The sequence below is a fragment of the Aspergillus pseudodeflectus genome (genome assembly GCF_044049435.1).
Source record: "Aspergillus pseudodeflectus strain CBS 756.74 chromosome Unknown BJX68scaffold_5, whole genome shotgun sequence".
Taxonomy (NCBI): Eukaryota; Fungi; Ascomycota; class Eurotiomycetes; order Eurotiales; family Aspergillaceae; genus Aspergillus; species Aspergillus pseudodeflectus.
Window position 1 is genome coordinate 906,603 of NW_027263781.1, and position 27,644 is coordinate 934,246.

The 27,644-nt window shown below is 53.1% G+C and overlaps 11 protein-coding genes across 11 annotated transcripts; 3 read left to right on the forward strand and 8 right to left on the reverse strand.

Annotated features, from left to right (window-relative positions):
- Positions 1 to 22: 22 nt before the first annotated feature.
- BJX68DRAFT_262906 (putative mitochondrial carrier protein) lies at positions 23 to 1,326 on the forward strand (the record flags this gene model as incomplete). The annotated part of the gene is made up of 3 exons (XM_071044556.1): positions 23 to 52; positions 168 to 357; positions 512 to 1,326. 3 exons carry the CDS (start codon positions 23 to 25, stop codon positions 1,324 to 1,326), a joined length of 1,035 nt encoding a protein of 344 aa, XP_070903550.1.
- A 118-nt stretch (positions 1,327 to 1,444) lies between these two features.
- BJX68DRAFT_165431 (uncharacterized protein) lies at positions 1,445 to 7,891 on the reverse strand. The gene is made up of 5 exons (XM_071036942.1): positions 7,476 to 7,891; positions 6,672 to 7,412; positions 3,073 to 6,622; positions 2,896 to 3,026; positions 1,445 to 2,846 (listed from the first exon to the last, which is right to left on the reverse strand). Exons 1-5 carry the CDS (start codon positions 7,698 to 7,700, stop codon positions 1,563 to 1,565), a joined length of 5,931 nt encoding a protein of 1,976 aa, XP_070903551.1. The 5' UTR covers positions 7,701 to 7,891; the 3' UTR covers positions 1,445 to 1,562.
- A 1,900-nt stretch (positions 7,892 to 9,791) lies between these two features.
- On the reverse strand, positions 9,792 to 11,428 carry BJX68DRAFT_165473 (HMG-box domain-containing protein). Its single transcript, XM_071036943.1, has 3 exons — positions 10,742 to 11,428; positions 10,374 to 10,679; positions 9,792 to 10,303 (listed from the first exon to the last, which is right to left on the reverse strand). Exons 1-3 carry the CDS (start codon positions 11,273 to 11,275, stop codon positions 10,196 to 10,198), a joined length of 948 nt encoding a protein of 315 aa, XP_070903552.1. The 5' UTR covers positions 11,276 to 11,428; the 3' UTR covers positions 9,792 to 10,195.
- Positions 11,429 to 11,594: 166 nt separating this feature from the next.
- On the forward strand, positions 11,595 to 15,614 carry BJX68DRAFT_228535 (DEAD/DEAH box RNA helicase). The gene is made up of 5 exons (XM_071038882.1): positions 11,595 to 11,908; positions 11,981 to 12,310; positions 12,365 to 12,788; positions 12,845 to 15,217; positions 15,278 to 15,614. The coding sequence occupies exons 1-5, from the start codon at positions 11,765 to 11,767 to the stop codon at positions 15,550 to 15,552; spliced, it is 3,546 nt and encodes a 1,181-aa protein (XP_070903553.1). The 5' UTR covers positions 11,595 to 11,764; the 3' UTR covers positions 15,553 to 15,614.
- A 6-nt stretch (positions 15,615 to 15,620) lies between these two features.
- Positions 15,621 to 16,570, reverse strand: BJX68DRAFT_228536 (uncharacterized protein). Its single transcript, XM_071038883.1, has 2 exons — positions 16,026 to 16,570; positions 15,621 to 15,922 (listed from the first exon to the last, which is right to left on the reverse strand). Exons 1-2 carry the CDS (start codon positions 16,302 to 16,304, stop codon positions 15,764 to 15,766), a joined length of 438 nt encoding a protein of 145 aa, XP_070903554.1. The 5' UTR covers positions 16,305 to 16,570; the 3' UTR covers positions 15,621 to 15,763.
- A 174-nt stretch (positions 16,571 to 16,744) lies between these two features.
- Positions 16,745 to 19,531, forward strand: BJX68DRAFT_228540 (C2H2-type zinc finger protein). The gene is made up of 7 exons (XM_071038884.1): positions 16,745 to 17,071; positions 17,141 to 18,536; positions 18,584 to 18,724; positions 18,770 to 18,846; positions 18,906 to 18,933; positions 18,985 to 19,047; positions 19,102 to 19,531. The coding sequence occupies exons 1-7, from the start codon at positions 16,844 to 16,846 to the stop codon at positions 19,248 to 19,250; spliced, it is 2,082 nt and encodes a 693-aa protein (XP_070903555.1). The 5' UTR covers positions 16,745 to 16,843; the 3' UTR covers positions 19,251 to 19,531.
- A 116-nt stretch (positions 19,532 to 19,647) lies between these two features.
- On the reverse strand, positions 19,648 to 20,383 carry BJX68DRAFT_262912 (uncharacterized protein; the record flags this gene model as incomplete). The annotated part of the gene is made up of 2 exons (XM_071044557.1): positions 19,648 to 19,990; positions 20,100 to 20,383. 2 exons carry the CDS (start codon positions 20,381 to 20,383, stop codon positions 19,648 to 19,650), a joined length of 627 nt encoding a protein of 208 aa, XP_070903556.1.
- Positions 20,384 to 20,668: 285 nt separating this feature from the next.
- On the reverse strand, positions 20,669 to 21,833 carry BJX68DRAFT_228544 (SDR family NAD(P)-dependent oxidoreductase). Its single transcript, XM_071038885.1, has 2 exons — positions 21,578 to 21,833; positions 20,669 to 21,522 (listed from the first exon to the last, which is right to left on the reverse strand). Exons 1-2 carry the CDS (start codon positions 21,696 to 21,698, stop codon positions 20,687 to 20,689), a joined length of 957 nt encoding a protein of 318 aa, XP_070903557.1. The 5' UTR covers positions 21,699 to 21,833; the 3' UTR covers positions 20,669 to 20,686.
- Positions 21,834 to 22,159: 326 nt separating this feature from the next.
- BJX68DRAFT_262914 (adenosylhomocysteinase) lies at positions 22,160 to 23,717 on the reverse strand (the record flags this gene model as incomplete). Its single annotated transcript, XM_071044558.1, has 5 exons — positions 22,160 to 22,172; positions 22,228 to 22,663; positions 22,710 to 23,438; positions 23,495 to 23,627; positions 23,679 to 23,717. 5 exons carry the CDS (start codon positions 23,715 to 23,717, stop codon positions 22,160 to 22,162), a joined length of 1,350 nt encoding a protein of 449 aa, XP_070903558.1.
- Positions 23,718 to 24,844: 1,127 nt separating this feature from the next.
- On the reverse strand, positions 24,845 to 26,265 carry BJX68DRAFT_165586 (uncharacterized protein). The gene is made up of 4 exons (XM_071036944.1): positions 25,549 to 26,265; positions 25,267 to 25,481; positions 25,119 to 25,211; positions 24,845 to 25,071 (listed from the first exon to the last, which is right to left on the reverse strand). Exons 1-4 carry the CDS (start codon positions 26,174 to 26,176, stop codon positions 25,033 to 25,035), a joined length of 975 nt encoding a protein of 324 aa, XP_070903559.1. The 5' UTR covers positions 26,177 to 26,265; the 3' UTR covers positions 24,845 to 25,032.
- Positions 26,266 to 26,619: 354 nt separating this feature from the next.
- On the reverse strand, positions 26,620 to 27,435 carry BJX68DRAFT_262916 (uncharacterized protein; the record flags this gene model as incomplete). The annotated part of the gene is made up of 2 exons (XM_071044559.1): positions 26,620 to 26,786; positions 26,904 to 27,435. 2 exons carry the CDS (start codon positions 27,433 to 27,435, stop codon positions 26,620 to 26,622), a joined length of 699 nt encoding a protein of 232 aa, XP_070903560.1.
- Between the last annotated feature and the right edge of the window lie 209 nt (positions 27,436 to 27,644).

Here is a 27,644-nt window from a genome sequence, read left to right on the forward strand (position 1 = left end):
TCTATCAATGTAGAGTGAATCCATGGAGAACAGCAACCTAGACATCTGGCTCGTAAGTCCTCAGCGCTCCATACCACGGCCCGCTCACATCCATACTCAATGCCTGGTCTCTTCACTTCTGCCACTGACATATAAAGAACATAAACTGATATGAAAATGAGTACTAGTCCGGCGCCGTAGCCGTCGTAACAGTCGACTTTCTCGTATACCCCTTCGACACGCTCAAAACTCGCATCCAATCACCGAACTACAACACTGTATACAAGGACGCCGCGACGAATACAATCCGCAAGAATGTCCTCTTTCGCGGGCTGTACCAGGGAGTCTTTAGCGTGGTGCTGTCGACGATTCCAGCTTGTATGTATCTTCCTCTTCCTCTTCTTCTCTGCTATATTATACATAGATCTGGAATGCCGCTCGCTAGCTGAAGGGGATAGTGTGGAAGCGGAGGTTGAGTGCCGTTGGACAGGGAAGTCAAGAAGGGAGAGAGAATACTAATGCGTAGTAATAGCAGGAGCATTCTTCACAACATACGAAAACGTCAAAGCCACACTCAACAAATCCAAGAAATCCCAATCCCACTCCCTCCCAACACCCCTAATAAACGCGCTCTCCTCCTCCGTCGCCGAATCCGTCTCTTGTCTCCTCCTTACTCCCGCAGAGGTAATCAAGCAGAATGCGCAGGTGATCAATAATGCCAGCACCAACACGGGTGCGAAGAAACGAGGAGGTGGGAGTGTAACACTCCAAGTCATGCGCCGCTTCAAGTCCCAGCCCTGGAAGCTCTGGAGTGGGTATAGTGCGCTCCTGGGGAGGAATCTCCCCTTTACGGGGCTGAACTTTCCAATCTTCGAGTTTGTTAAGGGGGAGTTGATTAAGTACAGGCGGCAAGGGCAGCGGCATCGCTCAGATCCGGGTTCGTGTGGAAGTAGTGCTGGGGGACAGGGGAGAGGAATTGAGCGAGGTCAAGGGAGAGGAGGAGAGCCCGTCTTTGAAAGAGCTGTCTTGACGGGCATTGCGGCCAGTATATCAGGTAGTATAGCGAGTGTGGTTACGACGCCCATTGATGTTGTCAAGACGCGGATGATGCTTGCTGCTTCTGGGGAGGGGTCTGGTTCTGGTGTTGGATCTGAGGTGAAACAAGCAGAAAGAGGCGCTTGGAGTGTTGGAAAGGAGATTTTCAGGAATGAGGGAGTGCGAGGGTTGTTTCGTGGAGGGGCGATCCGGGTCGTGTGGACGGCCATGTCGTTGAGTATCTATTTGAGTATTTATGAGGGTGGGCGGTTCTACTTGGAGAAGAAGAGAAAGGAGAGTAAGGCGAGCTAATATGAGCACAGATAGAAATGCTTGGTAGATATAAGAATAGATTGGAGTTTGTTATAATATAGTTCGTTATACAACATGTTTAGGTATCAGAAATACAAAAGGCAAACCAGAAGGATCATTTCAGTACCAAGACCAAAAACTCAGTCAGTACCCCAAGTTCATAATATATCATCGCGTCATGCAACATAATCATCATAAGTTGAAAAGAAAAAAGGCGATCCAGGAAAAACAGTGGATCAAAAACTGGTGAGCTTCTTCAGCCAGCTCGGCCTCTTGGGCGGCTCACTGGGATAACGATCGTACCTACCCCGGTCCCGGTCATAGTCTCCGCTCGAGCTGGTCTTGACACCCTCGCGCTCTGCCCGGCGGGCTTCGCGTCTTCTCGCGCGGAGGTCTTCAATCTCCCGGTCGTCGAGTCCGGGGTATTTGCTGCGTCGGCGGGCCTGCTTGCGGAGCTCGCGGCGCGCCTCTTCGTCCGAGGACATCGTGTGTCCTTGAACCTGCTCGTCCGGGCCCGGGGGCATGTCAAGGACCGTGGGCACGATTGGCGGAGGCTCAGGCGGCTCATCGGCCTGGGAGTCTACCCAGGACGAAGTCTTGTCCTTGCGCGCGCCAAGCGGCATGGGTGTAGGCCGAGTCGGATCAGGTGCATTGGACCGTCGTCGTCTCGACTTCTCATCCGACCGGTGAGAAGGGCGAGAGCGCTCAGCCTCACGCCCATCATAATAGAAGTCTCGTGCGGTTCTGTCGTCGACCCGTGAACGGTGCCGTCTCTGTCGTTGTTCGTAGCCGGGATACTCGTACACCTCTGCTTCCCGCTGTCGTCTGCGCTCGCGGCGCTCTGCGGCTGCTCGGGCTTCTGCCTCTTGCGCCTCTTGTTCTTCCCTGCGGAGGCGCTCTTCACGGGCTGCACGCCGTGCGCGCTTCTCTTCGCGCCGTCGCTCTTCCTCTTCCCGGAGCTGTCTCTCGTACTCTTCGCGTTCGCGCGCCCTTTCCTCGCGTTCACGGGCTTTCTCCTCTCTTCGAAGTGCCCGCCTTTCTTCTGCTTCGCGGAGATCAGTCTCCCGTAGCTCATCTGCAGCAACCTGCGGTGCCTGCCGCGACGCACGCTTCGCCCTGCGTGCCGCGCGCCGGGCCTCTGCATCCTCGACCTCTGTATCTGGGAAAGCGCCGATCACCGGTGGCTCATGGCCGTCATCATCGGGGCGCACAGAGCGTCGTCTCCTCTCTTCGCGTCTGAGACGGCGAGCTTCGTCTTCCGCCGCATATCTTGCATCGTCGTCTCGATAGGATCGTGACTTTCGGCGCTCCGGCGGGTCAGGTCGTGTGTTCCGCCGCAGGGACCCTAACAGTCCCATGAGGCCAGTCGCCTCAGGCTTCTTAGGCGGCGGTGCGCTGGTGCGCTTTGAGCGTCGCTCTCGAGACGGTGGGGCTTCCACAAATGCCATGTCATCTGGGCCGGAAAATACATCTGGTGCCCGTTCCTCGTCTTCACGAGGTTCTTCGGGGGTTGATCGTGACTGTGATGATTAGTTCTGTAAAGGCGACAGCAGGCAGAAGTGGACTTACTCTTCTCGCAGAATCCCGCCCGGAATGACGTGAGCCGGAATGTCTTGAGCCGCCCCGAGAAGGATGCTCGACCTCGTCACGGTTCACCACCACAATGTCTTCGTCGTCAAGAGCATATGGATCGGGAGCCCCTAGATAGATTAGCATCGTAAGAGTGACATATAAAAGATGACGTACGAGATTTTCTCCGCTCCCGATGTCTCTCCCTCCTTGACGAGGGGTCGCTGACGCCCATGAACTTTGCCGCTTTATCTGGAACCGCGCCATCCTCTGGCGGCGGCGTGGGGAAGCCAGTATCATCCATATCTACAGAGTGGTGCCTTGACGACCGCTTAGAAGCGTGAACTGCAGACCTTCTGGTTGAGGTCGTGCGTGAGGGCTGAGAAGGCGGCGCGCCCATAATAAAGTTGGAGAAAGCCATACCACGGCTAGCCCTAGCTTCGCGCCGTCTGTCTTTATCGGATGCCGAAGACCGTTCGGCCTCGACTTCCGCCTCGGACTCTCTCACTCTTGGCTGTTTGACGGATCTTGATCGTGCTACCGCAGGGGAGGCCTCCTTCGTGAGCCTAGCTTCCTTGGTAGGCGGCCTTTTAGTAGGTGTGGCACCCCAAAAGCCCCAAGGCGTAGATCCAGGCGTGCGCTCAACGCGGCTGCGTTCCTTTCGGGCTGGCTTCTCAGGCGTGGTCTCTGGTGAAGGGATGGGCGGCTCCTCGCCATCCGCCTCGATTGCACCGGTAGCCATCATGTCTTCAGCGGTAAGAGGATCCTGTGGCGGCACAGGTCTCTTTGAGCTCTTTTTGCTCTTCCTAACCATCTTCTCAGGTTGAGGAGCAGGCGCAGGCTCTTCCTCTATGTCAAGAGCTCTCTCCGCCTCTGCTGAGGGCTCAGCATCAGGCTCCGCCGGTTGTTCTGGTGCTGGTTCCGGCTCTGCTTCAAGCGCAGGTTCGGACTCGGGCTCAGGTTCAGGTTCAGGTTCAACTGCCTTGGCCTTCTTTTTCTTCCTCCGTTCAGTCTTGGATAGGACTGGTTCTGGTTCCGGCTCAGGCTGAGGCTGAGGCTCAGGTTCCGGATCAAGTTCGCGCGTAACTTCGGGCTCAGGCTCAGGCTCCGGTTCAGGTTCAGGTTCCTTTTCCGGCTCTGGTTCCGGCTCGGGCTCTGGCTCAACCTTCTTTGGCTTCTTCGTTTTAGTCGACCTTCCGCCAAATAATGAGAATATCGGCTCTGGTTCCTTCTTCTTTTTCTTCTTCTCGGTCTTTGAAGGTTTCGGCTCCGGCTCGGGTTCAGGCTCTGGTTCCTTCGATGGTTCCGGTTCTGGTTCAGGTGCCGGTTCTGGCTCTGGCTCAGCGGCAGGTTCTGGTTCTGGTTCAGGAACAGGCTCGGGTTCCGGCTCCGGCTCTATAAGCTTTCCCTTCTTCTTCTTCTCCTTCTTCTTGTCCTTCTTAGAGAGCTTAGGTTCAGGCTCAGGTTCAGGCTCCGGTTGGGGGACAGGCTCAGGGTCCGCCGGCGGAATCTCATCAACCTCGTCGTCAAAAGCGTCAGGGAAACTTCCAGGAACCGAGTCCCGTGAGAGTTTCGTCTTGGTAGGCTCAGGGTCAAGATCTACTAGGTCCTCCTGTGGGGGCGGCTCCACAACCTCAGGCTCGGGCTCCGGGGCAGGCGAGGGGGCTTCCTTTTCCTTGGATTTGACCTTCTCAAGCGCAGCCTTTTCTTTCAGCCGCTCCTTTTTTGCTTTTTCGAGGGCGCTGATGCGCTCCGCTACGGAGAGCTTGGATGGCGGTTTGGACTTGGAGGTGGCAACACTTGTCTTAGCTGGCACCGCGGGTGGCGCGGGTGGCTCAGGTGCTGGAGGCGCCTCAGGCGCCTCAGGCGCGATAGGCGGGACGTCCTTGGGTTCGCCAACATCAATCAGGAGATCATCTGGCTCAGCGGGAGGCGGAGCTGCTTCTTCTACTGGGTCAGGGTCCCTGGGCTTCTCTTCGGACTTCTTCTTCGTGGCCTTTGGCTTGCTGCCCATTGTTGCTGCTCCTAGAGTGGCCCAGAATCCTCGAGCGGCCTTGACGGGGGTCTCCTCTTTCTTGGATTTGGGAAGTCTATCATCGAAATCATCCCAGATGGGATCCTGCTCAGCCAGCTCGGATTCCCTGGTGAATTCCCGTTCAAGACCTAGAGAAGGAGGTGTAGGCGCAGGAGGTGGAGGTTCTTCTGATATCCGGTTCTTTTTGGACTTTTTCTTATCCTTGGAAGTTCCCCAAATTCCCCAACCAGTTTCCTCAATGTCGTCCTCAGGCTCTTGTTGGATAATCTCAACGAGCTGGTTGTTCTCGTCCGGAACAGGCTCTGGTTCAGGGACTGGTTCCTCCTGGACAGGTTCTGGCTCTGGCTCGGGTTCCGGTTCTGGAGGGGGTTCTTCTTTCTTTGGAGGCGTAAGATCAATATCCTTACCTGGAATGGGAAGACCTTTCTTGTTCAACTGCCTCTCACGCTTCTTCCTTTCTTTAGATGACAATTCCATCCAGTTCTCGTAGAGCGGATCATCTGGGAAAGTAGGCTTCCACTCCTCCGGTTCAGGTTCTGGCTCTGGCTCCTGGACTGGTTCAGGCTCAGCCTCAGGCTCGGGCTCTGGCTCAGCAGGAGGTGGCGTAGGCTCGCGAGGTGGCTCGGGGACAGGCTCTGGTACAGCTTTGCCTTTCTTTTTCTTCTTCTTATCTGTTGTCGCGAAGCCCCAACCCCAACCGTCCGCCTTCTCGGCCTCCTCTTTGGCTTTGCGGTCTGCCTCTTCCTTTGCCTTTCGCTCCTCTTCCTCTTTGGCAAGCCGAGCTTCTTCCTCTTGTCGTATTCGTTCCTCTTCCTCTTCCTGTTTCCTCTTTTCTTCCTCCTCTTCTTGCCGCCTCCTCTCTTCCTCCTCTTCCTGTCGTTTCTTCTCCTCTTCTTCCTCTTTGCGTTTCCGCTCTTCCTCTTCTCTCTTCTTTCGCTCTTCTTCTGCCTTCTTCTGCGCTTTCTTACCCTTTTTGGTTGTACCAAATCCACCTAGCCAGTCATCGACAGGAGGAGGCTCAGGAGCTTTGGGTGGTTCCGGCGCTGGCGGTTCCTCCACTATAGGCTCCTCCTTCTTCTTCTTATCACTTTTCTTTGTGATACCCCAACCCCAGTCATTGTCATCGTCAGCTGGCTTCTCTGGCTCTTTCTCGGCAATATCGATTATCTCCTCGGGGGCAGGTCCCGCAGGAGTCTCCTCGAGCTTTGCAGCAGCTTTCGCTTTCCGCTTCTCCTTCTTCGATAGACCCAGGCCCCAGGGATCTGCTGCAGGCTCAGGCTCTTTGACAGGTTCCAGTTCCGGCTCCTTCTTCTTCTTATCCTTCTTGGTTCCGGATATTATATTGGCCCAGCCATCGTCATCAGCTTCCTTGGTCTCCCCGGAATTGCCGTTTGTTGCGGCCGGCGTGCTATCGAAGCCTCCGCCAAAACCAAAACCCATTGACATGTTTAGAGGATCCACCTTGCCCGCACTGTTTCCCCACGGGTTTGTGTCTTCTTTTGACTTGTTTGCGCCTGTGATCGATTCGAGGCCCCATTTGTTGCCACCGGCAAAACCCAGGTCCTTTCCCCAGCCGAAGTTGAAACCGGCGGATTTCTGAGAGTCGAGGTTCAAATCAAGCTGCGGGGCTCCGTCGTTCAGACTCACGTCCTGGAAGGAAGTCGCGGGAGGCTCGGCCTCAGCCGGCTCAGCCTGGGTCAAATTAGCTTGAATCATTAACGAGGCAGAGATATGCACATACCTTGCCCTTCTTCTTGCCCTTTTTCTTTCCAATAGGAATTGCTGCCCATGAGTCATCGCCTCCAGCGTCGTCTGCCCAGCTCAGACCCGTGTTTTGGGCTGCAGCTGCAGTTGCGGCCTCTTCTGCAGCTTTCCGATCCGCCTCTTCCTGAACTTCCTTGGCCTTGCGCTCCTCCTCTTCCTTAGCTAGACGCTCTTCTTCCTCCTTTTTAAGCCTCTCTTCCTCTTCCTGTTTCTTTTTCTCCTCCTCCTTTTTCTTCTTCTTAGAGCTCGACGTGCCCCAGGCACCCCAATCATCATCACCACCGTCCCCGCCATCGCCTCCATTGTTACCATCATCACCGCCTCCGTTTCCAGAGTCACCTCCTGCGCTTTCCTCTGGTTTATCGTTGTTCTCTTCTGGGGGTGGTGGCGGCGGCGGGTCGTTTGCGGGCGGCGGGGCGGCGCTCTTCGCAGCTCCTCCTTTCTTCTTCTTGCCTTTATGCTCCCGAATACCAGTGGGGGCCTCAAAGTCGATTATTGGATGCGAAGATTTCGACTTTGCGTCTCCACCACTTTCGAGGTCCGTACCCTGGGCCAGGTTCTTCCGTCGAGCTAGCGGCGCGATTGTGGAATATTGGGGTGGGAGGTCTTGAATCGCATCCTCATATGCCGGAGGCGGAGCGCTGTAGGACAACGGTGTGGGGAACTGGAGATCTACTTCGAAGGCGATCGTTGCTTCATGGAAAGAGTTTTCGATATCCTATAAGAAGTGAAAGTGAGCAATTAGACGAAGAGAAGCTGTGAAATAAGCAATGTTGCATACCTCCGTAGCCTTCTTGACCAAGATCGAAGCATACTGTGGAACTGCTCCATATGGTAAAGAAATAGGCGTGGCCTCCTGGGCCTTCAGACCAGTTTGCCGATGGCCATTCTTCGCTGAAAATGGCTGCCGACTGTGTAAGCCATGTGTTTGTCCTTTGCCAGAAAACCAGCCCTCGTAAGAGTGCGGCGTCTCGCAGTCTAGCGACGGTGTGCGCGCGGAATCCATGACGGCAGTGGGATAACCAGCGAGCTAAGAAGACAAGCGCACACGCAGCAGGTCTCGTCCAGAGGCGAGCGAGCGTTCAATGTATAGATTGTTCGTTGTAAAACAAGCGACTAAAAATTTACCAGCCAGCCGAAAGCAAGTAAAGTCGAGACCGCCGGGGTATATCGATTCACGGAGGCAGCGCAGACGCGAAAAAATCGAGATGAAGCCTCTCCAAAAACTCGAAGTATAGTACACAGACATCCAACGGCGCGGCGATCCAAAAAACGACAACCCGACTTCAACTCCGGTACGAAATACACAAGGCTAGCCAAATCAATCAGGAACCGAGTTTTGTCGGTGGAGCGTAAACAACCGAAGCATCGGGCCCCGAATAGCGGCGATGTGGGCGAAACAGAGCGACCGCAAGCGTGCTCAGCGGGAAGAGAAGAAGGCGAGACAGAGTCTCAGGCGAAGGACATGGAGTTCAAGAGCCCCCGAGGCGGTGGGAGGGAATGAAGGAGGATGGATGGATGGGATGGATGTTGTGAAAGATCGGCCAGCAAAGCGCTGGGATTGGACGGCCTGCTATGCGATGGATACAGGCCAGGAATGTGAACGAACTAAAGGGGCTTGGGAAACCCGCGCAATGTTAGTGGTTGCGCAAAAGACAGGAAGGCAAGAAGATGGTGAGGAATTTTTTTCTGCGCTTTTTTTGTTTTTCCTCTCTCGTTCGTTCGTTGCATGCTCACCGTGGGATCTGTGCTACGCATTGATCGGCAGACGGAGGGGTGTCAAGCTGATTTGATGCTCGAGTATAAACGGTGGCTGGGACTGAGAACCAACAATTCTCGGGGGCTAGGGAGGGACTGCTCGAGGGGGAAAAGACGCGCCAAATCAGTAAGCAACGATAAATGAATCGAGAAAAGGAAAAGAAAGATGAGATAGAGACACGCAGGGACACACCACTCAGGAATTCAGCGGTGGGAGGAAACGGTCCTATCGATAAAGATCCCACCCCTCCTTTGCACAAGTCTTATGCACAGGGGATGTAGACAAGGGGAAAGATACAACTATCTATATAGACTGACTTACCCATCGACTCTCCTGGGTCTGGTCGAGTCATTACGCAAATCGGTACCTAACTGCAGACAAGGACAATCCCGCTGTGCTTGAGGGCGTGTTTGTTGTCGCCCACTAGTAAAGTGGGGTTGCGAGGATGAAGCTAAAGATGGACGGACCCTTGGTTCATCTCGGATATCAACTTTAACAATCCAAGGACGACTGATTGACCATGGGTCATCCTAAGCTGGAGGAAAAGTCATATCCTTGTTTGATTATCTGCTCAGATGCATCTCTTCTCTTCAAGAAGAATTTGAAATCCAACGACAATCTCGGATAACAAACGAACGAGTGGTTTCTAGTCCTCGGATGTATGTATGCCTTTCTACACCGCATCGAAGGCAAAGGGCTCCAGATAATCCCCCGCAGCCTATGGGATGAGTTGGCGCGGGACCAAGCCTCACTCATTGGTTCTCTTACTCTGTTCCCGTCGACACCGTCTGATGCAGGTGCTTCTTGTGTTTTGATCTGCTGGTTGATTTTGTCGGCTGGGCTGACGTTCCGTCTCAACAATTGCAGCGCAATTACTGAATCTTCATACAAGGACCCGTTCACAGGCCACAGCAGATACTGGATTGCTCGAGAAAAGAACCCACGAGCGATCCGAATCTCGACGCACCCCAACGATGACTCAGTCTCGACCTCCTGCCAGTCATACCCAAGCTTGTCCACTTCTGCCTAGGTACGGGGTAAATATTCCGTGGACATGCAGTTCTTCATGCCCAATATGGAGACGTTGTCCCTGCATTACCTGACACTTTGACAAATTGGGAGCGAAGAATTCCTGGAATGCCTTGAATTCCTTGTGAGACGCGCACCAGTAATTGGATATGTTGTTATACTACCAAGTCTCCATATCGTCACGAACGATCTCTTCTCCATCTAGCGTCATCCAACCTTTTGCTGGCGGTGATACCGTCGACCACTTCGATCATGCAACGGCGTTGCCAAATGGACTCGATCAAGCAAGAATCTGCATGTAGGTTTGCACTGCATATCCGCTTATGTTTGATATGCCTGAAATTTATGTGTACAGAGATATAGCATCCTGTTTTTGACAGCCTCCCTGTGTGACTCCCCGCCGTGCCAAATTCAGGACTGGCCTTGTTTGTTTGCTCTAGTATCGATCGCAAAAGTGATGGTAAGTAGGTACTATTGGTTGCTACAGTACCATCAAGACTCAATAATAGTACATGGTAAGCACGCCGAGCAAACAAAGCACATAAATCAACCAGGGCACTTTCCGAATAGCAGATATGGCAAACATGTCCTAAACCGGCAGTAAACGCGAACAAAAATAATACAACCTGGAACCCAGTGCAAGCAAGCCGCAGAATCGAGCCGCCTTCGCCAAAGAACGACAGTTAGGTTATGTTGGTCAACAGCGTATAGAGTTACTTCTTTGACTTGGACGTGGCTAGGCTAGGAGGCGGGATGCCGTACGTCTCCAGATGTTCTCGGTCGTAGCGCTCGCTATCAGCTTTAGCCAACTGGATGTATTTCTGTATGCTAATGTTAGATGTTGTAGGAAATGGGCTAAGGTCAAGACGTTAGGGGCGTAGGAAAACTTGCCTCCTTCTCCGCCTGCGTCAGATTTTTCCATTCCTCTCCTAGATGTGAGGCCTCTTCCGTCACTGACTTGCCGATGCCACTTCCAGCTTCCCTCTTATCTGCAATGAAGAAAAAGTATGGCCCCGTTGGCCGCTTAACCAACCGATCATCTTTGAGCAGGACGACCCTTTTGGTAACGTTGAGTTGGCCCAGTCTGCGTCGAGCGTGGTTGGCTTCCTGGATCTGTTTTGGGGTATGAGACTTGATCCATGCCTCGTAAGCAGCTTCATTCGCGATCTTGTTGGCCTCTGCCTGGTTCTTATATTGCTGTAAACAAACTGTTAGCTGAAGTTGGGCAACTAGAGAGATCAAAGAAAGAATAGACCAACCTCCCGCTCATCAGCACTCATAGAGTCCGTAAGTGCGATAGCTTTCTTCAAGACCTCAGTCACGCCGCCTGAAGTGGCTGCCCGTGCCTCTGCATACTTCCTGCCGACGGCTATCACTCTTGCTACGGTTGGAAGTCGCTTTGGCGGCTGCAAGGCAGTTTCCTTGAGACTCCTCACAAGCTGCCTGTGTTCCGCAGCCTTCTTCTTTGCCTCTTTCTTTTCAATCTGCTCCGGGGTCAACACTCTGCGCCTTTTCGCGGGCTTCTTCACTGGCTTCGTCGCCTTCTTGGGCTTCTTGTTTGCCGTTGCCTCGGTGTTGCTACCTTTTGGGGCGCCTTTGGTCGCATAGCTTCGAATCAGGTCCCCGACAAGCAACCTTGATCGAGGGAAACCAGCAGTGACCGCTGTGGGTAGGGGACGATGCGCGACGAACGAAAGACGCTTGATGTGGCTTTGCCGCACAACGACGCGAACGGGGCAAGCGAGAGCACTTCGGAAGGCGCCTCCACCACGCCGGACCAGATTGAGAGGCATTCGGAGCTTATACAACGGCAAGCGATATCACAATTTGATGGATCGAGCAAGGTCAAAGAAGTGGAAGATAGCGAGTGCAACTGAGCGACGAGAATGAGTGTGATTCTTGCGCAGTCGAGGCGGTGATTGCTGCAGGGGCTCTGGCGCAGGGAGCTTGACCTGAAACCGGGAGGCTGGGTCGTGTCTGACGACGGTTCGTTTGGACTCTGCCGAAAGGGGAAAGAGTAGGCACGTGACAATTACTGTGATCTCACTGTCACGTGAAAATGGTGGCCAAGGGCGCAAAATCACGGCGAGAAAACAGCAAATGAACCTCACGTCTCCAACTGCGACAGCTCAGATCACAACGCAAAGTCGTCCACGGCCCGAGTACAAGCCGACAGAACTAAATTCACGGAATGGTAATATAGGAGTCGCTTCTCATTCCTCGCCGAGTCCTCGGGTGTTCTTTGAGTTTCAGTAATACTCACTCATTGCTGGCCTGCAACAATGGCTCGCCGTGGGGATACTCGCTCACCATCACCTGTAGGCAGCACATATTCATCATCCAAACGAAGTCGCAGAGACGACGACCGCTATGAGCGGAGCAAGCGAGACGACGGTCGGGGTTACCGCAGATCTCGTAGTCCTGAAGTTAGTACCACGTTTCCTGCTGTATTTCAGAATTTAAGAACTTCCGTCTAATCATTCACATCACTTTTTCAGCGCCGATACCGTGAGCGCGATCCCCGTGATCGTGACCGAGATACATATCGAAGACGGGACCGTTCCATAGACAGACGCGACGACCACCGAGACGAAGACGGCTATCGCCGCCGAGATCGCTCACGAGACAGACGTCGCTCTCGAGACAGGGATTATAACCATGACTACCGCCGAAGAAGCCGGAGCCGCGATAGGGACTATCGAAGCAGGCGAGATGACTCCCGCGACAGGGCCCGAAGACGGACAGACGATTCTGCTGACTTGAAGCACAAGTCTAGACGGGATGATAGCCGAGATCGGACCAGGGGCTTGGAGCCGAAATCTCGAGAGGTAAGCTGTCTTCAATCATTTTTATTAATACGGCGTACTGACATCACTACCCAGCCCTCAAAGCCTTCAACACCTACGCGAGCTGCTCCTACGGACGACGAAAAACGAGCTGAGCGTTTAGCCAAATTAGAAGCATGGAAGCAGAAGCAGGCTGCCGAGAAAGAGCGAAAACAGAAAGAAGCTGTTGCCGCCGGTGGACCAAGGAACATTCTGGAAGAGATTGATAGAAAGTCTGGATTATCCCCGGCTGTTAGTTCTCCCCAGTCTCCTGCCACTCAAGGCGTTGATACCGCCCCAGCTCCATATGCTGGGAAGTTTGATCCAAAGGCAATTGTGAAAAATGCTGCTCAAGCACCGGCTGCCCCGTCTGTTCTGGGAAATGATGTAGCTGTCCCGCCATCGGCCACCCCGCCCGCTGGCCAGTTAACCGCGAAGGTGGCCACTAACGAAATTTCTTCAAATGGGACAACATCCTCAGGTATGATTCTGCCTCCTCTTATGATTTACTACTGGGTGCTAATAATCTATTTTTAGCTTCGTTGAAAGCAAAGGGGAATGTGGGGAGGTTCGGGCTGGGTTCTAAGCAAGCAGCAGACACTGAAAAATCAGCTGCCACCAAAACGCTCGGATTCGGGGAAGAAGAGTCGACCCGGCGGAAGTTAGAACGCCTACCGACACCACCGTTAGACGACGCAGCTACCAACACAGAAGTGGAAGTGAATGCCGAAGACTATGACGATGATGTCGACATGCAAGATGGTGAGACTGAAGAGGAAGCTGCCGCCGCAGCCCGTGCAGCGGCAGAGCGGCGGGAGGAACGTCTCCAAAATGAAACTCTCACTTCGGAGCAAACCAATGGGGATTCCCACGCCAAAGCAGATTCGTCTGATAGGATGGAACTCGATGCCCAGGAGGAGGAGGAGGAGGTCGATCCGTTGGACGCTTTCATGTCTGAGCTCGCGGATTCCGCACCGCCGAAGAAGGCATTTGGGGCCAGAATTTCCAAGACACAGCAACCGGAGGCTATGTTCGGCGATGAAAATGATGTGGATGTGACCGCCGTTGGTGAAGGCGATGCGGAGGACTTTCTCGCTATCGCTAACAAAGCCAAGAAGAAGAAAGATATCCCTAGCGTTGACCATGCCAAAGTTGTCTATGAATCGTTTCGAAAGAAGTTCTACACCGAACCATCTGACTTGGCCCAAATGTCAGAGGAAGATGCGGCGAATCTGCGGCTGGAGCTTGATGGAATTAAAGTCCGCGGCACAGATGTTCCTAAACCGGTACAGAAATGGTCACAGTGTGGGTTGGGAATACAAACACTTGATGTCATCGACAAGCTCGGATTTGAGAGCCTCACTTCCATCCAATCGCAAGCGATACCTGCAATCATGTCTGGACGCGATGTCATTGGCGTGGCTAAAACGGGATCCGGCAAGACAATGGCGTTTCTCATTCCCATGTTTCGGCATATCAAGGATCAACGTCCGCTCGATAACATGGAGGGTCCGGTAAGCCTAATCATGACTCCGACTCGGGAGTTGGCTACACAGATTCACAAAGACTGCAAACCGTTTTTAAAGGCACTGAACCTCCGTGCTGTTTGTGCATATGGCGGTGCACCTATCAAGGACCAGATTGCCGAACTGAAACGTGGGGCGGAAATCGTTGTTTGCACCCCGGGACGAATGATTGATCTACTAGCGGCTAACGCAGGTCGAGTCACCAATCTGCGCCGAGTCACGTATGTGGTCCTAGACGAAGCTGATCGAATGTTTGACATGGGCTTCGAGCCCCAAGTTATGAAAATATTGGGTAATGTGCGCCCTGATCGACAGACTGTGTTGTTCTCGGCAACATTTCCTCGTAACATGGAAGCCCTGGCGCGGAAGACTTTGACAAAACCAATCGAAATTGTGGTCGGTGGTAGAAGCGTTGTTGCGCCGGAAATCACGCAGATTGTCGAAGTTTGCGACGACGACAAGAAGTTCATTCGATTATTAGAGCTGCTGGGCAACCTATATTCGCTGGATGAGAATGAAGACGCGAGAACATTGATCTTTGTTGATCGCCAGGAAGCGGCCGATACCCTCTTACGAGAGCTGATGCGCAAGGGTTACCCTTGCATGTCTATACACGGTGGTAAGGATCAGATTGATCGTGACTCTACCATTGAAGACTTCAAAGCCGGTATTTTTCCGGTCCTGATCGCGACTTCGGTTGCTGCACGCGGCCTGGATGTTAAGCAGCTGAAGCTCGTCGTCAATTACGATGCGCCAAACCATCTAGAAGATTATGTGCACCGTGCTGGGCGTACCGGTCGTGCTGGAAACACAGGAACAGCAGTCACCTTCCTGACTGAAGACCAGGAACGCTACGCGGTTGACATCGCCAAGGCCCTGAAGCAAAGTGGACAAGAGGTGCCGGGGCCTGTCCAAGCCATGGTGGACGCGTTTTTGGAAAAGGTCAAAGCGGGCAAAGAGAAGGCCAGCAACTCTGGGTTCGGCGGCAAGGGTCTTGAGCGTCTGGATCAGGAACGTGATGCAGCTAGGATGCGGGAGCGCCGCACGTACAAGACCGGGGAAGAAGGCGAAGACGAGGAAGAAAAGGAGGAAAAGAATGAGAAGGCTGAGGAGCAGTTCAACAAGGTCATCTCGTCTGTCCAAGCGGCCAATACGCCGCTACCTGGTGTTCCCAAGGGCATTGATCTTGACGGCAAAATCACCGTCCACAAGCGGGAGAAAGGCAGCGAGACCTCGAATCCCCTCGACAAGGTCGGATCCGCTGTTGCCGATATTCACGCGCGCCTTAGCCGTGCGGGTGTGATGAGGTCTGGCGTGCCCATTGACAACCGCGGTCCTGATGCTGGCGCTTTCCACGCTACCCTAGAGATTAATGACTTTCCCCGTAAGTCTTCCTTCTATCTTCTTGTCCATTGCAGTTTACTAATACGACATCTCTTAACAGAAAAAGCACGGTGGGCTGTTACCAACCGCACGAACGTGGCCAAGATTCTCGAAGCTACAGGCACGTCTATCACGACGAAGGGCAGTTTCTACGCCACTGGCAAAGAACCCGGCCCTGGAGAGAACGCCAAGCTATATATTCTTGTCGAGGGTGAAACAGAGCTTTCTGTGACGAATGCGATGCGGGAGTTGATGCGGTTGCTGAAGGAGGGCACAATCGCGGCGGCGGATAGCGAAGCCCGAGCCCCAGCGTCCGGTCGGTATAATGTGGTATAGACACGATTTGTATCATACTACTTTTATTTCATGCTACTGCCAATTAACACTCATTATTATAATTGATACTCGTAGTATTATAGGTATTTCGTAAGACTCGTTATCTGTTGCTACTGAACAAGACCCCTCTCCAATTCCATACAAGCTTCTTGGAGTTCGCGACATGGTTTATATACAGCGTTACTATCCTCGATCTTCACTTTCACGAAACCTACTCCCATCTCCTTGCAGCCTCGGCGCCATCCGCATCCCTAGCGGCTCTCTCACCCCGGCTCACTTCATTCAACGTCTGCGATTGTGTCTGCGCCTTTTGCGCCGCCAACTTCGTCCCTAACTTCCCTTTATTTGCAGTCTTCGCCTCAGCTCGTGCCTACACAGCCCCAATGCCATGTTAGCACCTGCACGAAACCATGGCAAGTCTATCCATTTTCAAGGTACAACTAATAGAAAAGCAAGGAACAAGGGAAACAAACCTGAGCCGCAGCTGCCGCCCTAGCGCGCGCATCTTCCGCCGTCTCCGTGCCTGGCCCTGTCTCTGCGTTCGATCCTGCAGCTGCAGATCCACCACCACCACTACCTCCACCCCCCAAGGTCCTCCCCGGAGACTTCCAGGGTGACTGTTTTGATTTTGCGCCTGCGGGGACGGAGGCGCGCGGGGCGGTGTTGTCGTTGGCTGTTGAGGAGCCGAGGACGCGGCCGGGGGTTGAGAAGGCTTCGGGTTCGTTTTTCGAACTGGAGCAAATGTTGCCCATACTTATTTTTGCCGTCTGAGGCTTGAGAGGTCAATTGAGAGATTGTGGGAAAAGTGGTGGTTTAGCGGTCGGTTGCGGCTTGGTGAGGGGGTGGGGAGGCTGGCATGTGAGGGGGAGTATATACTGAGGTGCCCCTTGGATTGACGGATGTAAAGTGGAGAAATGAGTCAAAGAGAGCTAATTGGTCTGCATGAACGGTTGCTAGTCCTTTGCTATATGCGCCTATGTAATGTATGAGTAGGAATGAGTTGCTATGTGGCTGGAGGGCAGGTTTGTTTCTGCCTGTGATCTGAATGCGACGCAGATAAGATAGCGGACTCGGCGGTCAGCACGTGCTCCGCGGGAGAGATGGGCTGCCCAATCAGACTTAGCGGCAGGGTATTTGAAGCCTGATTTCACAGGCACGTTCAGGAAGAGAAATTCCAGCATGAACCTTGTATGACAACATCGCATCACTGCTCAGAGGAACAGCTCCTACAAATTTTCTTCCAAGGTCCTTGAAGTTATCCTGGCAATGGCTTGACAAGCTCGAATGAGTTATGTGCGAGTCGCGATTCGCGGACAAAAACCAGCAGCTAACCCGCAAGGTCCCTCCCCACGCCCCCAAGGTCCTCACTGGGACCAGCAGAAGTGTAGATTTGGTGAGCGCCAACCCTCAAGGTCCCCAGAAAGGTCGGCGCTACGTCGTCTTGTCCGCTATCATGCCTCAGGCCAGCGACCGTCATGCTGGCTGCTGCTCTTGCCCCCTCTCTCGCTCTCTGTCATTGGTATGTGATCGTCTCATCCCCCTCAGCTATCGACTCAGGGCTTGCTGACAGTTGACTCCCACGCCGAAGAATCAGAAAGAGATTGATGCGTTTGTGCTTTTATCTCGCTCGTTCTTAGAGCACTCGCCGGGGTCGACAAGCGACTCCTCTGAAATCTCTGGCAAGATGGCCACTCACACCAGAAAGGACGACTTCTGCCTCGAATGCCACTGGGAGTCTTTCCATCTGGACGGCAAAAACTCGGAGGATTCGTCCGTGGCCCCTGCGTCCACCTGGGACAATTGCCCTGATAAGGGCCACGATGCCTCAGACTCCCACTGCCATGTCGACAGCGCCTGCTGCGACACTGACAACTGCTCCATCACCTGTCCCTCTGTGTGTGACGGCTTCGTCGAGTGCCACGACGCTGCTGACTGCTCGACGACATCTCATTGTGACGAGCTTGAATGTCATGACCCTGCCCCTGTCTGCTTCGACGACCACTGCTTTGATCCGGAGCACAACCCAGACATCACAGAGCACTCGTTAGAGTCTCTGTTTGGCCTGGGGATACCCATGAGTTCGGACAAGACCGACTTTCCAGTTACTCTGGAACAATGTCAGGAAGATCATCAGCTGTCCAAGGCTATTGACCATACTGCCGTTGGCTTGAACCCTTCATTATGCAATGGTCCTTTCTTCACGCCGGACTCAATAGCATTGACCCCCTGCCATCCTCCTCACAGCTACCACCACGAACATCACCACGATACCCCTTCTACCGACCTCACTCAACTGCTCCATACCCTTCATCCTCCGACACAGATGGTATCGCCATCGCTGCCTGTGCAGAATAATGTCAACCTCGCCGATGTCTTCCACATGTTGGGAATGTGCCCTGATTACTCGAATCACTTTCACGTCCACGAAGCAGCAAACTGCCCAGAGACCCTTGATGGCAGCGCTGCATCCAACTCGTTTACCTGCCTGCATCTTGACGAAGACAGTGTAAGCAATCTCATGAAAAACCCTATGTACATGAACGGGAGCCTTCCAGCAAGAGGACCCTGCCGATCCAATCACCGTTGTCGAACCCACCCCCACGGACATCACCACTTCTCGCCCTATTCTCGCCACCAGTCCCGATCAAGCTTCAGCTCTCAAGTACTCCCCAGTCCTGGTGAGACACCACCTCCTTTAGACGGTGGCATATCCTCGGTCATAACAAGCCCAGATTTCTCAGCAGCAGAGAGCGATGTGCACATTTGCAAATGGGTTTCAGGTTCGCGGGGAATGCAAAGTACCTGCGGAGCTACCTTTACTAGTGCCTGTGCCTTGCAGGAGCACCTCGTGTCTCGTCACATGGGACCGGTGAATGGTGCCAAGGGGACCGGGTACTACTGCTGCTGGGAAGGCTGCGGTCGTCCAGGAGAGCCTTTTTCGCAAAAGTCCAAACTCCAAGGACACTTTCTCACACACAGCAATTGTACGTCATCGATCTACATCTTTGGTGAGATGAAGCTGACTCTTTAGATAAAAACTTCCAATGCGCGGTATGTGGCAAGCTATTCGCCCGACAAGCGACTCTAGAGCGTCACGAGAGAAGCCACCGAGGGGAGAAGCCGTACAAATGTACCGAGTGTGGAAAGTCATTCACAGATAGCAGCGAATTAAGTATGTTCCTACCCGACTGATCCTGAAGCTATACTGACGTGATAGAAACGCATTCACGAACTCACACCGGTGAGAAGCCATTCAAGTGCACGTATCCGGGATGCAAATTCCAAACCGGCGATGTAAGAGCCTATGTCTGTAAATGGTCAAGGCGATGGAAATACTAATCGCCATGCTGCAGTCATCGAACATGTCTAGCCACAGACTTAGTAAGTCTCACCTACCTCTTTCTACATGTCAACAACCCTAACATATTCCAGCCCACGGCGAACGAAGACATAAATGCAACTTCCCCGGCTGTAACAAGAGTTTTACTCGACCTGGTATGTTCTTCTAAGCAAGTCCCACGGAAGAATACAGACTAACAACCCTAACAGATCAATTAAAACGACACACGCGCTCAACGCACAAGATAGAATACCAGCCTCCAACCCCAGGACTCCTCAGCTCTCCACCAGACGATAACCTCGCATTCCCAATTCCAGTTCAAGCTCATGCTCAGGTTCCTTTCGGCGCAGTTGTATAGGGAGGACAAAAAAAAAGAGAGAAAGAGACAGGAAAAGGGGGATGGCGTAACGACTGACTGATACTGATACTGATACCAGGGGCGCCAAGGCGTTTTCGGCGGATAGGACAAGGTACGGTTATGATGATCTATATTTATCTACATATATATGTTATTTATGGATGGATGGGTACGCGGGTGAGAAGTACTTGCGCAAGTACTATGATGGATGCAAATACTGGATGAATTGGGCTGCGATGATTAACGATTGGACACGCAATGATACCACATGCAATACATAGACTCTGCAATGGATCAACATTATCAACTATTAACTTATGCATTATGTGCCTGTGCCTTTTCCTATATAATACACCGCCTCCTCGACCACTCGGGCTAGCGAAATGAAGGTATTCATTTAATCATGAGCCCTCCCCTCCAAATTCTCAACTGCACTCTTAACCTCCCTAACCCGCTGCCCAACCCTCTTCCTCACCTCCTCCCTCACACCATCCGGCACATCCGCCGGGTCAATCGCCAGCTCAACCAGCCTCCCCGGCTCTCCATTCCCTTCTCCTTCCGCCTTTCCCTGTGGCCCTCCAGCCTGCGCCTCGGGCGCAGCGCCAGTCGTGTAAAGCTCAAACGCCGCAACAAGTGTGTTCAATGCATCGCGCGCCGACTCGCGGTCGCTCGCTGCGTAGATAGTCGCGCTGTCGGTGGATTCGGTGGCGATTTCGAGTTCGTCGGTTGCTGTTTCGTAGCTGTGCGCCATCCGAACTTGGTTAGCTAGGTTCTTCAAATTGGATGAGGGGGTGTGGTGAAAAGATAGAAGGGGAAGGATAAAGAGGAAGAATTGCGAAGAAGACGTACAGTTCCTGCAATTCCTCAACAATAAGATCTGCCTGTGATTTCCCTGTTGACGATACCGGGGATGACGAGGCCGGTGTGGAGGAGAAGGGGCGGCGAGTGGCGGCGCTGCTGTTGTTTATGCTGGGGGTTGTTCTGAAGGTAAAAAGAAACTGCCGTGAGAGAGTAAGGGCTTTAATTGATCGGAGTTGGAATCGCGATACTGGCGGTGCTGATGCTGAACGCGCGCCTCGGAGAGACGCTCTCTGCAGGCGGAGGAGGGACGAAGGTTTCAACCGGGGTGGCATTCTGCTGTGGTCTCTGCTTGGTTTTTCGTTCTTGGAATTGAGGGGGAACAGAATTCGATAGGGAGTATTTGACAGAGGCTAAAATTTGGAGGAGAAATTAAGGAGAAGGAAGCTCTGGGGTGGATGGCATGATGCCTTGCAGGCCCCAGAATTCACAATGACGTTTATCTAATCAGCCGAGTACACAGCCTAAAGCTCTGGGGGTACTCACGTGTCTACCAAGGTATACGAGACTATAGCGATACTAGTCCATAGTAGTCTATTGAATATATTTCTATATCATCTTTCTATCTGTAAGGCAAGTCAAACACCAAACTTCATTCCCCCATTAGCACAAACCACGCTCCCCGTACACCACCCGCCATCCGCCGTACAAAGCATCCCCACCACCCCCGCAACCTCCTCCGTAAACGCCGGCCGCCGCCCACCCATCTTCTCCCTCACAAGCCTCTTTTGCTCATCACTCAACCCAATCGCCAGACTGGGATCCTCCTTCTCGCTCTCAGCGAGCTTGCTCAGCGGTGTATTATCCTGGAACCCCTGGATCTGGTTCCAGAACCCCTCCCCGGTCTTGAAGTACATGTCGCCCGTGACAGGGCCCGGGTTGACGGCGTTGACGGTCGCGCGGTCCGCGAGCTCGCGCGCCCATGTCCGCGTCATAGCCTCGAGGGCAGCCTTCGTCCCACCGTAGACTGTCTGTCCGACGAAGCCGAGGGACGAGGAGACGGAGGAGATGTTGACGATTCGCCCGGAGCGGTCGGTCGGTAGGTGCGGGGCGACGGCCTGCGTGAGGAGGAGCGGGGCCAGGACGTTGATTGTGTAGTGCCAGTTGAAGTAAGGGGTGTCGATGGGGCCCTTCTCTGTGTCGTTGAGCGTGCGGTCGGCGGAGACGCCGGCGTTGTTGATGAGGATGTCGATGGTTGTGTTGGGGAAGTGTGTTGCTGCGGCGTCCATGATTGCCTTGACGGCTTCTTCGGGGGCTGAGAGATCAGCTTGCACGGAGATGCAGCGGATTTGGTGCGTAGAGATCAGCGTTTTGCAGAGAGCTTCCGTGGGGCCGCGCGAGGACTCCGAAGTGAAATTTAGGAGGAGGGAGCAGCCTTTGCTCGCGAGGTTTTTGGCGATGGCTTCGCCAATTCCTGTGATTGTTAGTTGTGGGGTATAGGTAAAAGAAGTATATGGTGAGCTTCTTACCCCGCGAGCCTCCAGTGACGATGCCGAACTTTCCTTCCAGTGGGCGAGACATGCTGCTTGTAGACAATTGATTGTGTAGGTTGTCGGTACTTGAGTTCTTATAGCGAAAGGAGGGGAACATGCCGGTTAAATAGGCAGTTTGGGGTCATGGTTCGTCCCACATTATCGCAATCTACTCCGTACCCCCACTGGGGACTGGACCATCGGGAAATTTCCCTTTCCAGCCACCCGGACCAGCGAGTCGGGTATATTCAGGGTACTAAGGGTAATTAAGCTTCAGTGGAGATCTACAGCATGAGGCAAAAGTGTGTGATGCTTGTAGCAGCTGTCATTATCGAAAATATGGTATATATGTGGGAGTCCCATCTACTCATTAGGCACTGTTGAATGCAAATACTCCAGTGGTCCAGCCCATTGAACTCAAAACACTACCCAGAAACCCCGTGTATGCCACTTTTATGCCGTTGAAGGACAATGCTTTTGAGCTCCATGTTGATAAAGAACCCCATATGTTATTCGTAACATCGTGATCATGTTGAAAAAGTCTACGTCAGGGTATCGGAAATATTAAAAAGAAATAACTTAGTAACGGTAGCTGTAAAGAATTAGTACCTTGAATCACTCCGAAACAGAAAGGGGGGGAGACGTACTGGTCAGCCTTGTAAGGACCCTTGGCATCCAGGCCAAGGTACTCAGCCTGCACAGGGGTGAGGGTGGAGAGCTTGGCGTTGACGTGGGCAAGGTGAAGGTAGGCGACCTGCTCGTCGAGAGCCTTGGGCAGAACGTAGACGCCAACGGGCTTCTTGCCGGAGGTACCGAACTCGGGGTACTGCTGGCCGAAAGCCTTGTCCTCAGCCTTGAACAGAGCAATCTGAGCAAGGACCTGGTTGGAGAAAGAGCAGGACATGACGAAGGAAGAGTGACCGGTAGCACAGCCGAGGTTGACAAGACGACCCTCAGCGAGGAGGATGATGTGGCGGCCGTTGGCCATCAGGTAGCGGTCAACCTGGGGCTTGATGTTCTGGACGGACTTGGCGTTGGCCTTGAGCCAGGCAACGTCGATTTCGATATCGAAGTGACCGATGTCTAATCTGTTAGATAAAGCATGAATGATGGGGATGAGAAAACTCACTGCAAACAATGGCGTCGTTGCGCATGACCTCGAAGTGGGAGCCGACAAGGATGTCACGGCAACCAGTGGTGGTAACGAAAATCTGACCAAGGGGAGCAGCCTCCTCCATGGTGACGACCTCGTAACCCTGAACAGCAGCCTGGAGAGCGTTGATGGGGTCAATCTCAGTGACGAGAACGCGAGCACCCATGGTGTGGAGAGCCTGGGCGCAACCCTTGCCGACATCACCGAAACCAGCGACAACGGCGATCTTGCCAGCAATCATGACATCGGTGGCACGCTTGATGCCATCGATGAGTGACTCACGGCAACCGTACAGGTTGTCGAACTTGGACTTGGTGACGGAGTCGTTGACGTTGATAGCAGGGACAAGGAGCTTGTTCTCCTTGACCATGCGGTAGAGGTGGTGGACACCGGTGGTGGTCTCCTCGGACAGACCGAAGCAGCCCTCGAGCATTTCGGGGTACTTGGTGTGGACAAGGGAGGTGAGGTCACCACCGTCGTCGAGGATGAGGTTGAGCTTCTGGCCATCCTTGAAGGCAAGGAGCTGCTGCTCCAAGCACCAGTTGTACTCCTCCTCGGTCTCACCCTTCCAGGCGAAAACGGGGACACCAGCAGCGGCAATGGCGGCAGCGGCGTGGTCCTGGGTGGAGAAGATGTTGCAGCTGGACCAGGTAACCTCAGCACCGAGGGCAGTGAGGGTCTCGATGAGCACAGCAGTCTGGATGGCTTGGGAAATCAGTACCCGAATTATAGCAGTTTCACAAAGTCCTTCGGCAACATACTCATGTGAAGACAACCAGCAACGCGGGCACCCTTCAGAGGCTGAGCGGCACCGTACTTCTCACGGATAGCCATGAGACCGGGCATCTCGATCTCAGCGAGCTCGATCTCGCGGCGGCCGAAGGCGGCCAGGGACTATTCATGTCAGCAATGGCCTCTTGATCAGGATTATTTTGCCTAACGTACGATGTCGGCGACCTTGTACTTGAGGGCGGGGGCAGCCATGGCTAAGATCTGAAGGATTGAAGAACTGACGGCTAAAGATTAGCAATTGAGTCTCACCACGATAGGACTATCAGGAAACTCACGAAAAAAAAAAGGATTGGGGGAGGATGAGGGGGAATGGAGGAGAGAGAAAAGCAGAAGGAAAAGGAGGAACTGAGTGAAGAAAAGAAGAAGCAGAAAAGAGGGGCTCGGGGTCGGCGTGTCCAGTTGTTACGGCGGGGCAGTCGAAAAATGGGGCGGTCAATCTTACTCAGCGCATCACCTTGTTTTCTCTCTCGACTGCACTTTCTAATTTTATTTAGGACGTTATATTAAGGGTCAAAGTCCCAATCGCAATCTGCCAAGTTCTTGAGTTTTATCCACAGGTTTTGAGTTGTGTGGTGCTTGAATCTGAGAATCATCCAAAGACCGGTGTAGTACTTTGGACGGTTGTGAGGGAAGATGCAAGCCACCGAGCTTTACCTAGTCGAGGTACCTAGTCAACCATCTCAACGCCAACTTGGGCGATCTCCGGTGATCTGAGCACCAGCAAGCGATTTATGCCCATCGTGAAACGTTACACCTCAAGTTACTCCGGTCTAGCATAGTCGGAGTGTTCGAACCGAATGCCCAGGTACTTCAGATCCAGCCCCACATTCGGAGTATGCAAGAAGAGTTGTCTGCATCACTTCAATGACCTTGGGGACCGGACCTTACTGGAAGAGAAATGGCAGGACAGTCAGCGAGGGGACCTGGCAAGACGAATCTTGGCGAGTTCCCTCGGCACTGCTCCGGCAATCCGACCCTGGGTATACAGGGCACTACAGGCGTTCCTTTGCCTATAAGAACGCTTGTGGGGCTGTCATCTGAATCTCTCGATCTACAGATGTCAAACTCATAAGCTCGAGGGTCACAGTCAGAGAATGTGCTTGACATGTCCGGATCAAGATATCATCTGTGCTTAGGTCCTCTGAAATTAACTATGTTTTCGGCCTGTTGTGGCACAGAGTTGGTACCACTCCATCTAACTCCGATGTGATATATATTCTACGCATGCGGACCAGAACACGATCAAAGGGACCATGAAACTACATCATGCTTCATATGCAAGCTAGACCACTCAGTTACTAGTATGCTATGTCTGGAAAGACTTAGATGGCCTTCTCATGACTGCCATGCGGCCGTCGTACTACTAACCTGCACCAACACGCTGAACCCCATGTTTCTGACAGTCTAAAAAGCAAGGCCTAACATTTGAACACTCATGCCAGAACCAAGCATATATGTGAAGGGTTCATTAACTACTGGACATTTAAATATGCTACCGAATTCGCCGCTAGACACCATCCCCGAAGCGATACGAGTTCATCCACCGCTGCACTCCGTTAGCCATGAATTTGTTGAACGAGTATGCAGACATACCTTATCATACGGCTTTGACGAGTCACAAAACCGCAAGTCAGTCGCAAGACGAATCACACCGTCAGGGTCATTGTTGATGGTCGAGGCATGAATCTACCGATGTCAGCACCATGGCAAGCAGCAAGCCGAACGGAATCAAGTGGCCTACCGTATGCGGCTTATGCAAGACAACGTCACCAGCCTCATAAGCCGAAACAAGCCAGCGCCGGTTATGTTCCTTTGCGAAGCCAGCTGGGGTCTCAGAGAGCAGGCCAGTCGCCATCATGTTGGAGTTGAATGCCGAGTGAGCTTCTTCCTCTGTTAACCCGGCTTGTTTGGCCTTGTTGGCAAACTCTTCTTCAATCTTGAGGCCTACGGGGTCGCCTAGATGCAGTTAGAGAACTTCGACAAGCCCGCTTATGAAGAGTTCGAAAGAGAACAAGGGACCTACCATCCTCAAGGTAGATTAACCCGCCTCCATTGATCTTGATATCTCCGATAGGAACCCAAGCCGTAACACTAGTCGGCTCCCCATACCTCAGGAAAATCTGATCATAATGCACGCCAATCGGCTTCGTCCCGGGGATATTATTCCTCAACAGCGTCCGCTGAAACGTCAACGTATCACTCCCCCATCCACTGAACCTAGCCACAAACTCATAGAGCTTCGGATGGTGGCACAGCTTCTCGACATACCAATCCTTATAGTGTGCCTCGATCGCGCGGTCCACAAACTGCGCCGCGTTATCTCCACCAGGACGTCCGTTTCCTCCCACAGCACCGGCTCCAATACCTGGGTAATGTTCCGGGTCTTTTTTTGGGTTGAAGATTCCCTCGACGGGGTCGGAACCTTCTTTCAGGACTTCCGTGGGTGAGAGGTAGGAAAAGTATTGGCGGCGAGCTTCGAGGACGTCCTCACGGGGGAGGAGCTGCTTGAGGAATAAGTAGCCGTCGGCATCGTAGCGTGCGCGGAGTTCTTCGAGGGGAAGGGATGGATCGGAGGGGCGGAGGAGGGCGGCGTTCTCCGATGTCAACGGGCCATCGGTAACCGCGAGCGTCTCTGTAAGTACACCAGGCATTATTGTAAGGAGTGTTCTGGCTGGCAAACGCGAGGAAAATAATTTTGGATTCAATCAGCAGAACAGCCCAGGGCCAGGCCGGTTAAATAACACTCGGCCGGGGAAGTATACCAGCTATAGATACTACCCCACCTTCTCCAACACCCTCAACACTTAACTGGCGCCAGCAACGGGGCGATCAAACAAGCTGACCATCTGCATCGCAAGGCACCCACTGTGAGTGGAGGATTCTATCCACAAACGTCCGTTGAAAGATACCAAAAAGAGGTGATCGAGGGCCAGCGACTACCGGGGAGAATTACCATTCTCGACACTGGTGGATATCAAAACTTATTTTTGGCACCCCGCGACACTCTTCAGACCACGAGTCAAACGAGTTTGTACTTTTCACATGTCATATGGCCATAATTATAACGTTACTCTTCTTCATGAGAGGTTGACAATCAGTCTTTCCACGCGCTAAACTCCCAGTCCCCGACTTCCTCCCCGATCACGAGCTCCAACGTCGTGAACTCAATGCGCTCATACATTTCCTTTGCTGCCCCGCGCGCCTTTGCATGCCAGGGCCCTGTCCCACCTGCTCTTGCGTCTTCTCGACTCCGCCATACACCTATTGCCCATTAGTCAGTCACACATCCAGAGAAAAGGGCTCAAGGAAGGTTAGTAGGGTAAGTTGACCCCAACCCGTCGCAAAGGCTCATAGGAAACAAAAAGAGCTAAGACATACAAGTAGCCAAATTCTCCCTCCGCGCATTCTTACTCCCAAACCAATACTTCAGCAACCCGCCGCTGGTCACCGCCTCGGCATGCGAGCGCTCATCAAGCAAATGCAGCCGATCCCCATCCGCGTCGGCGTTGAGGATTGAGCGGAACGCAACGACGTAGAAGCGCTCTCGTTTCCAGGCGTAGACCTCCGCAGCTGCGAGCGCGTGCAGCTTCTCAAAGACGGCGGCCCAGTTGAAGGATTCTGTGTAAGGGGCCGTGGCGTAGTCGTTGCGGATTGGGGTGAGGGCTGTTAGGGCTTGAGCGAAGAGGCGGTTTGGCGTGTCTAGCGTTGTGAGGTCGAGGAGGTGGTCGGGGGTTGTGTAGGGGGATGTTATGAGGAGGTTGCTTTCCGAGAGGGATGGTGTAGGGGCAGTCTCTGGGTCAGAGGTTGGTATAGAGACAGGCTCAGGCTCGGACTCGTATATCCCGATTGCGGGTGCTTTCTCCAGTGGTAGGGCTTGAGAATCGACGAGGCTGACTGCTGCGGATGCCATTTTGTCTTCCCAGTAGTATCGTAAAGTGTAAGGTAAGTAGACAGACAGGTAGATCTATGCTCTATAGGAGGAATATTTGCACGCTCAACGCCACAACGCAAAGGAAACGATAAGAGAAAAGTCTCTAAAGAGAGCTCATGGAGCAAAGATTGAAGAAAAATTCCCCTGAAGAAACGAACCAGCCCAATTTATAACGAGTCCCCCGGTAC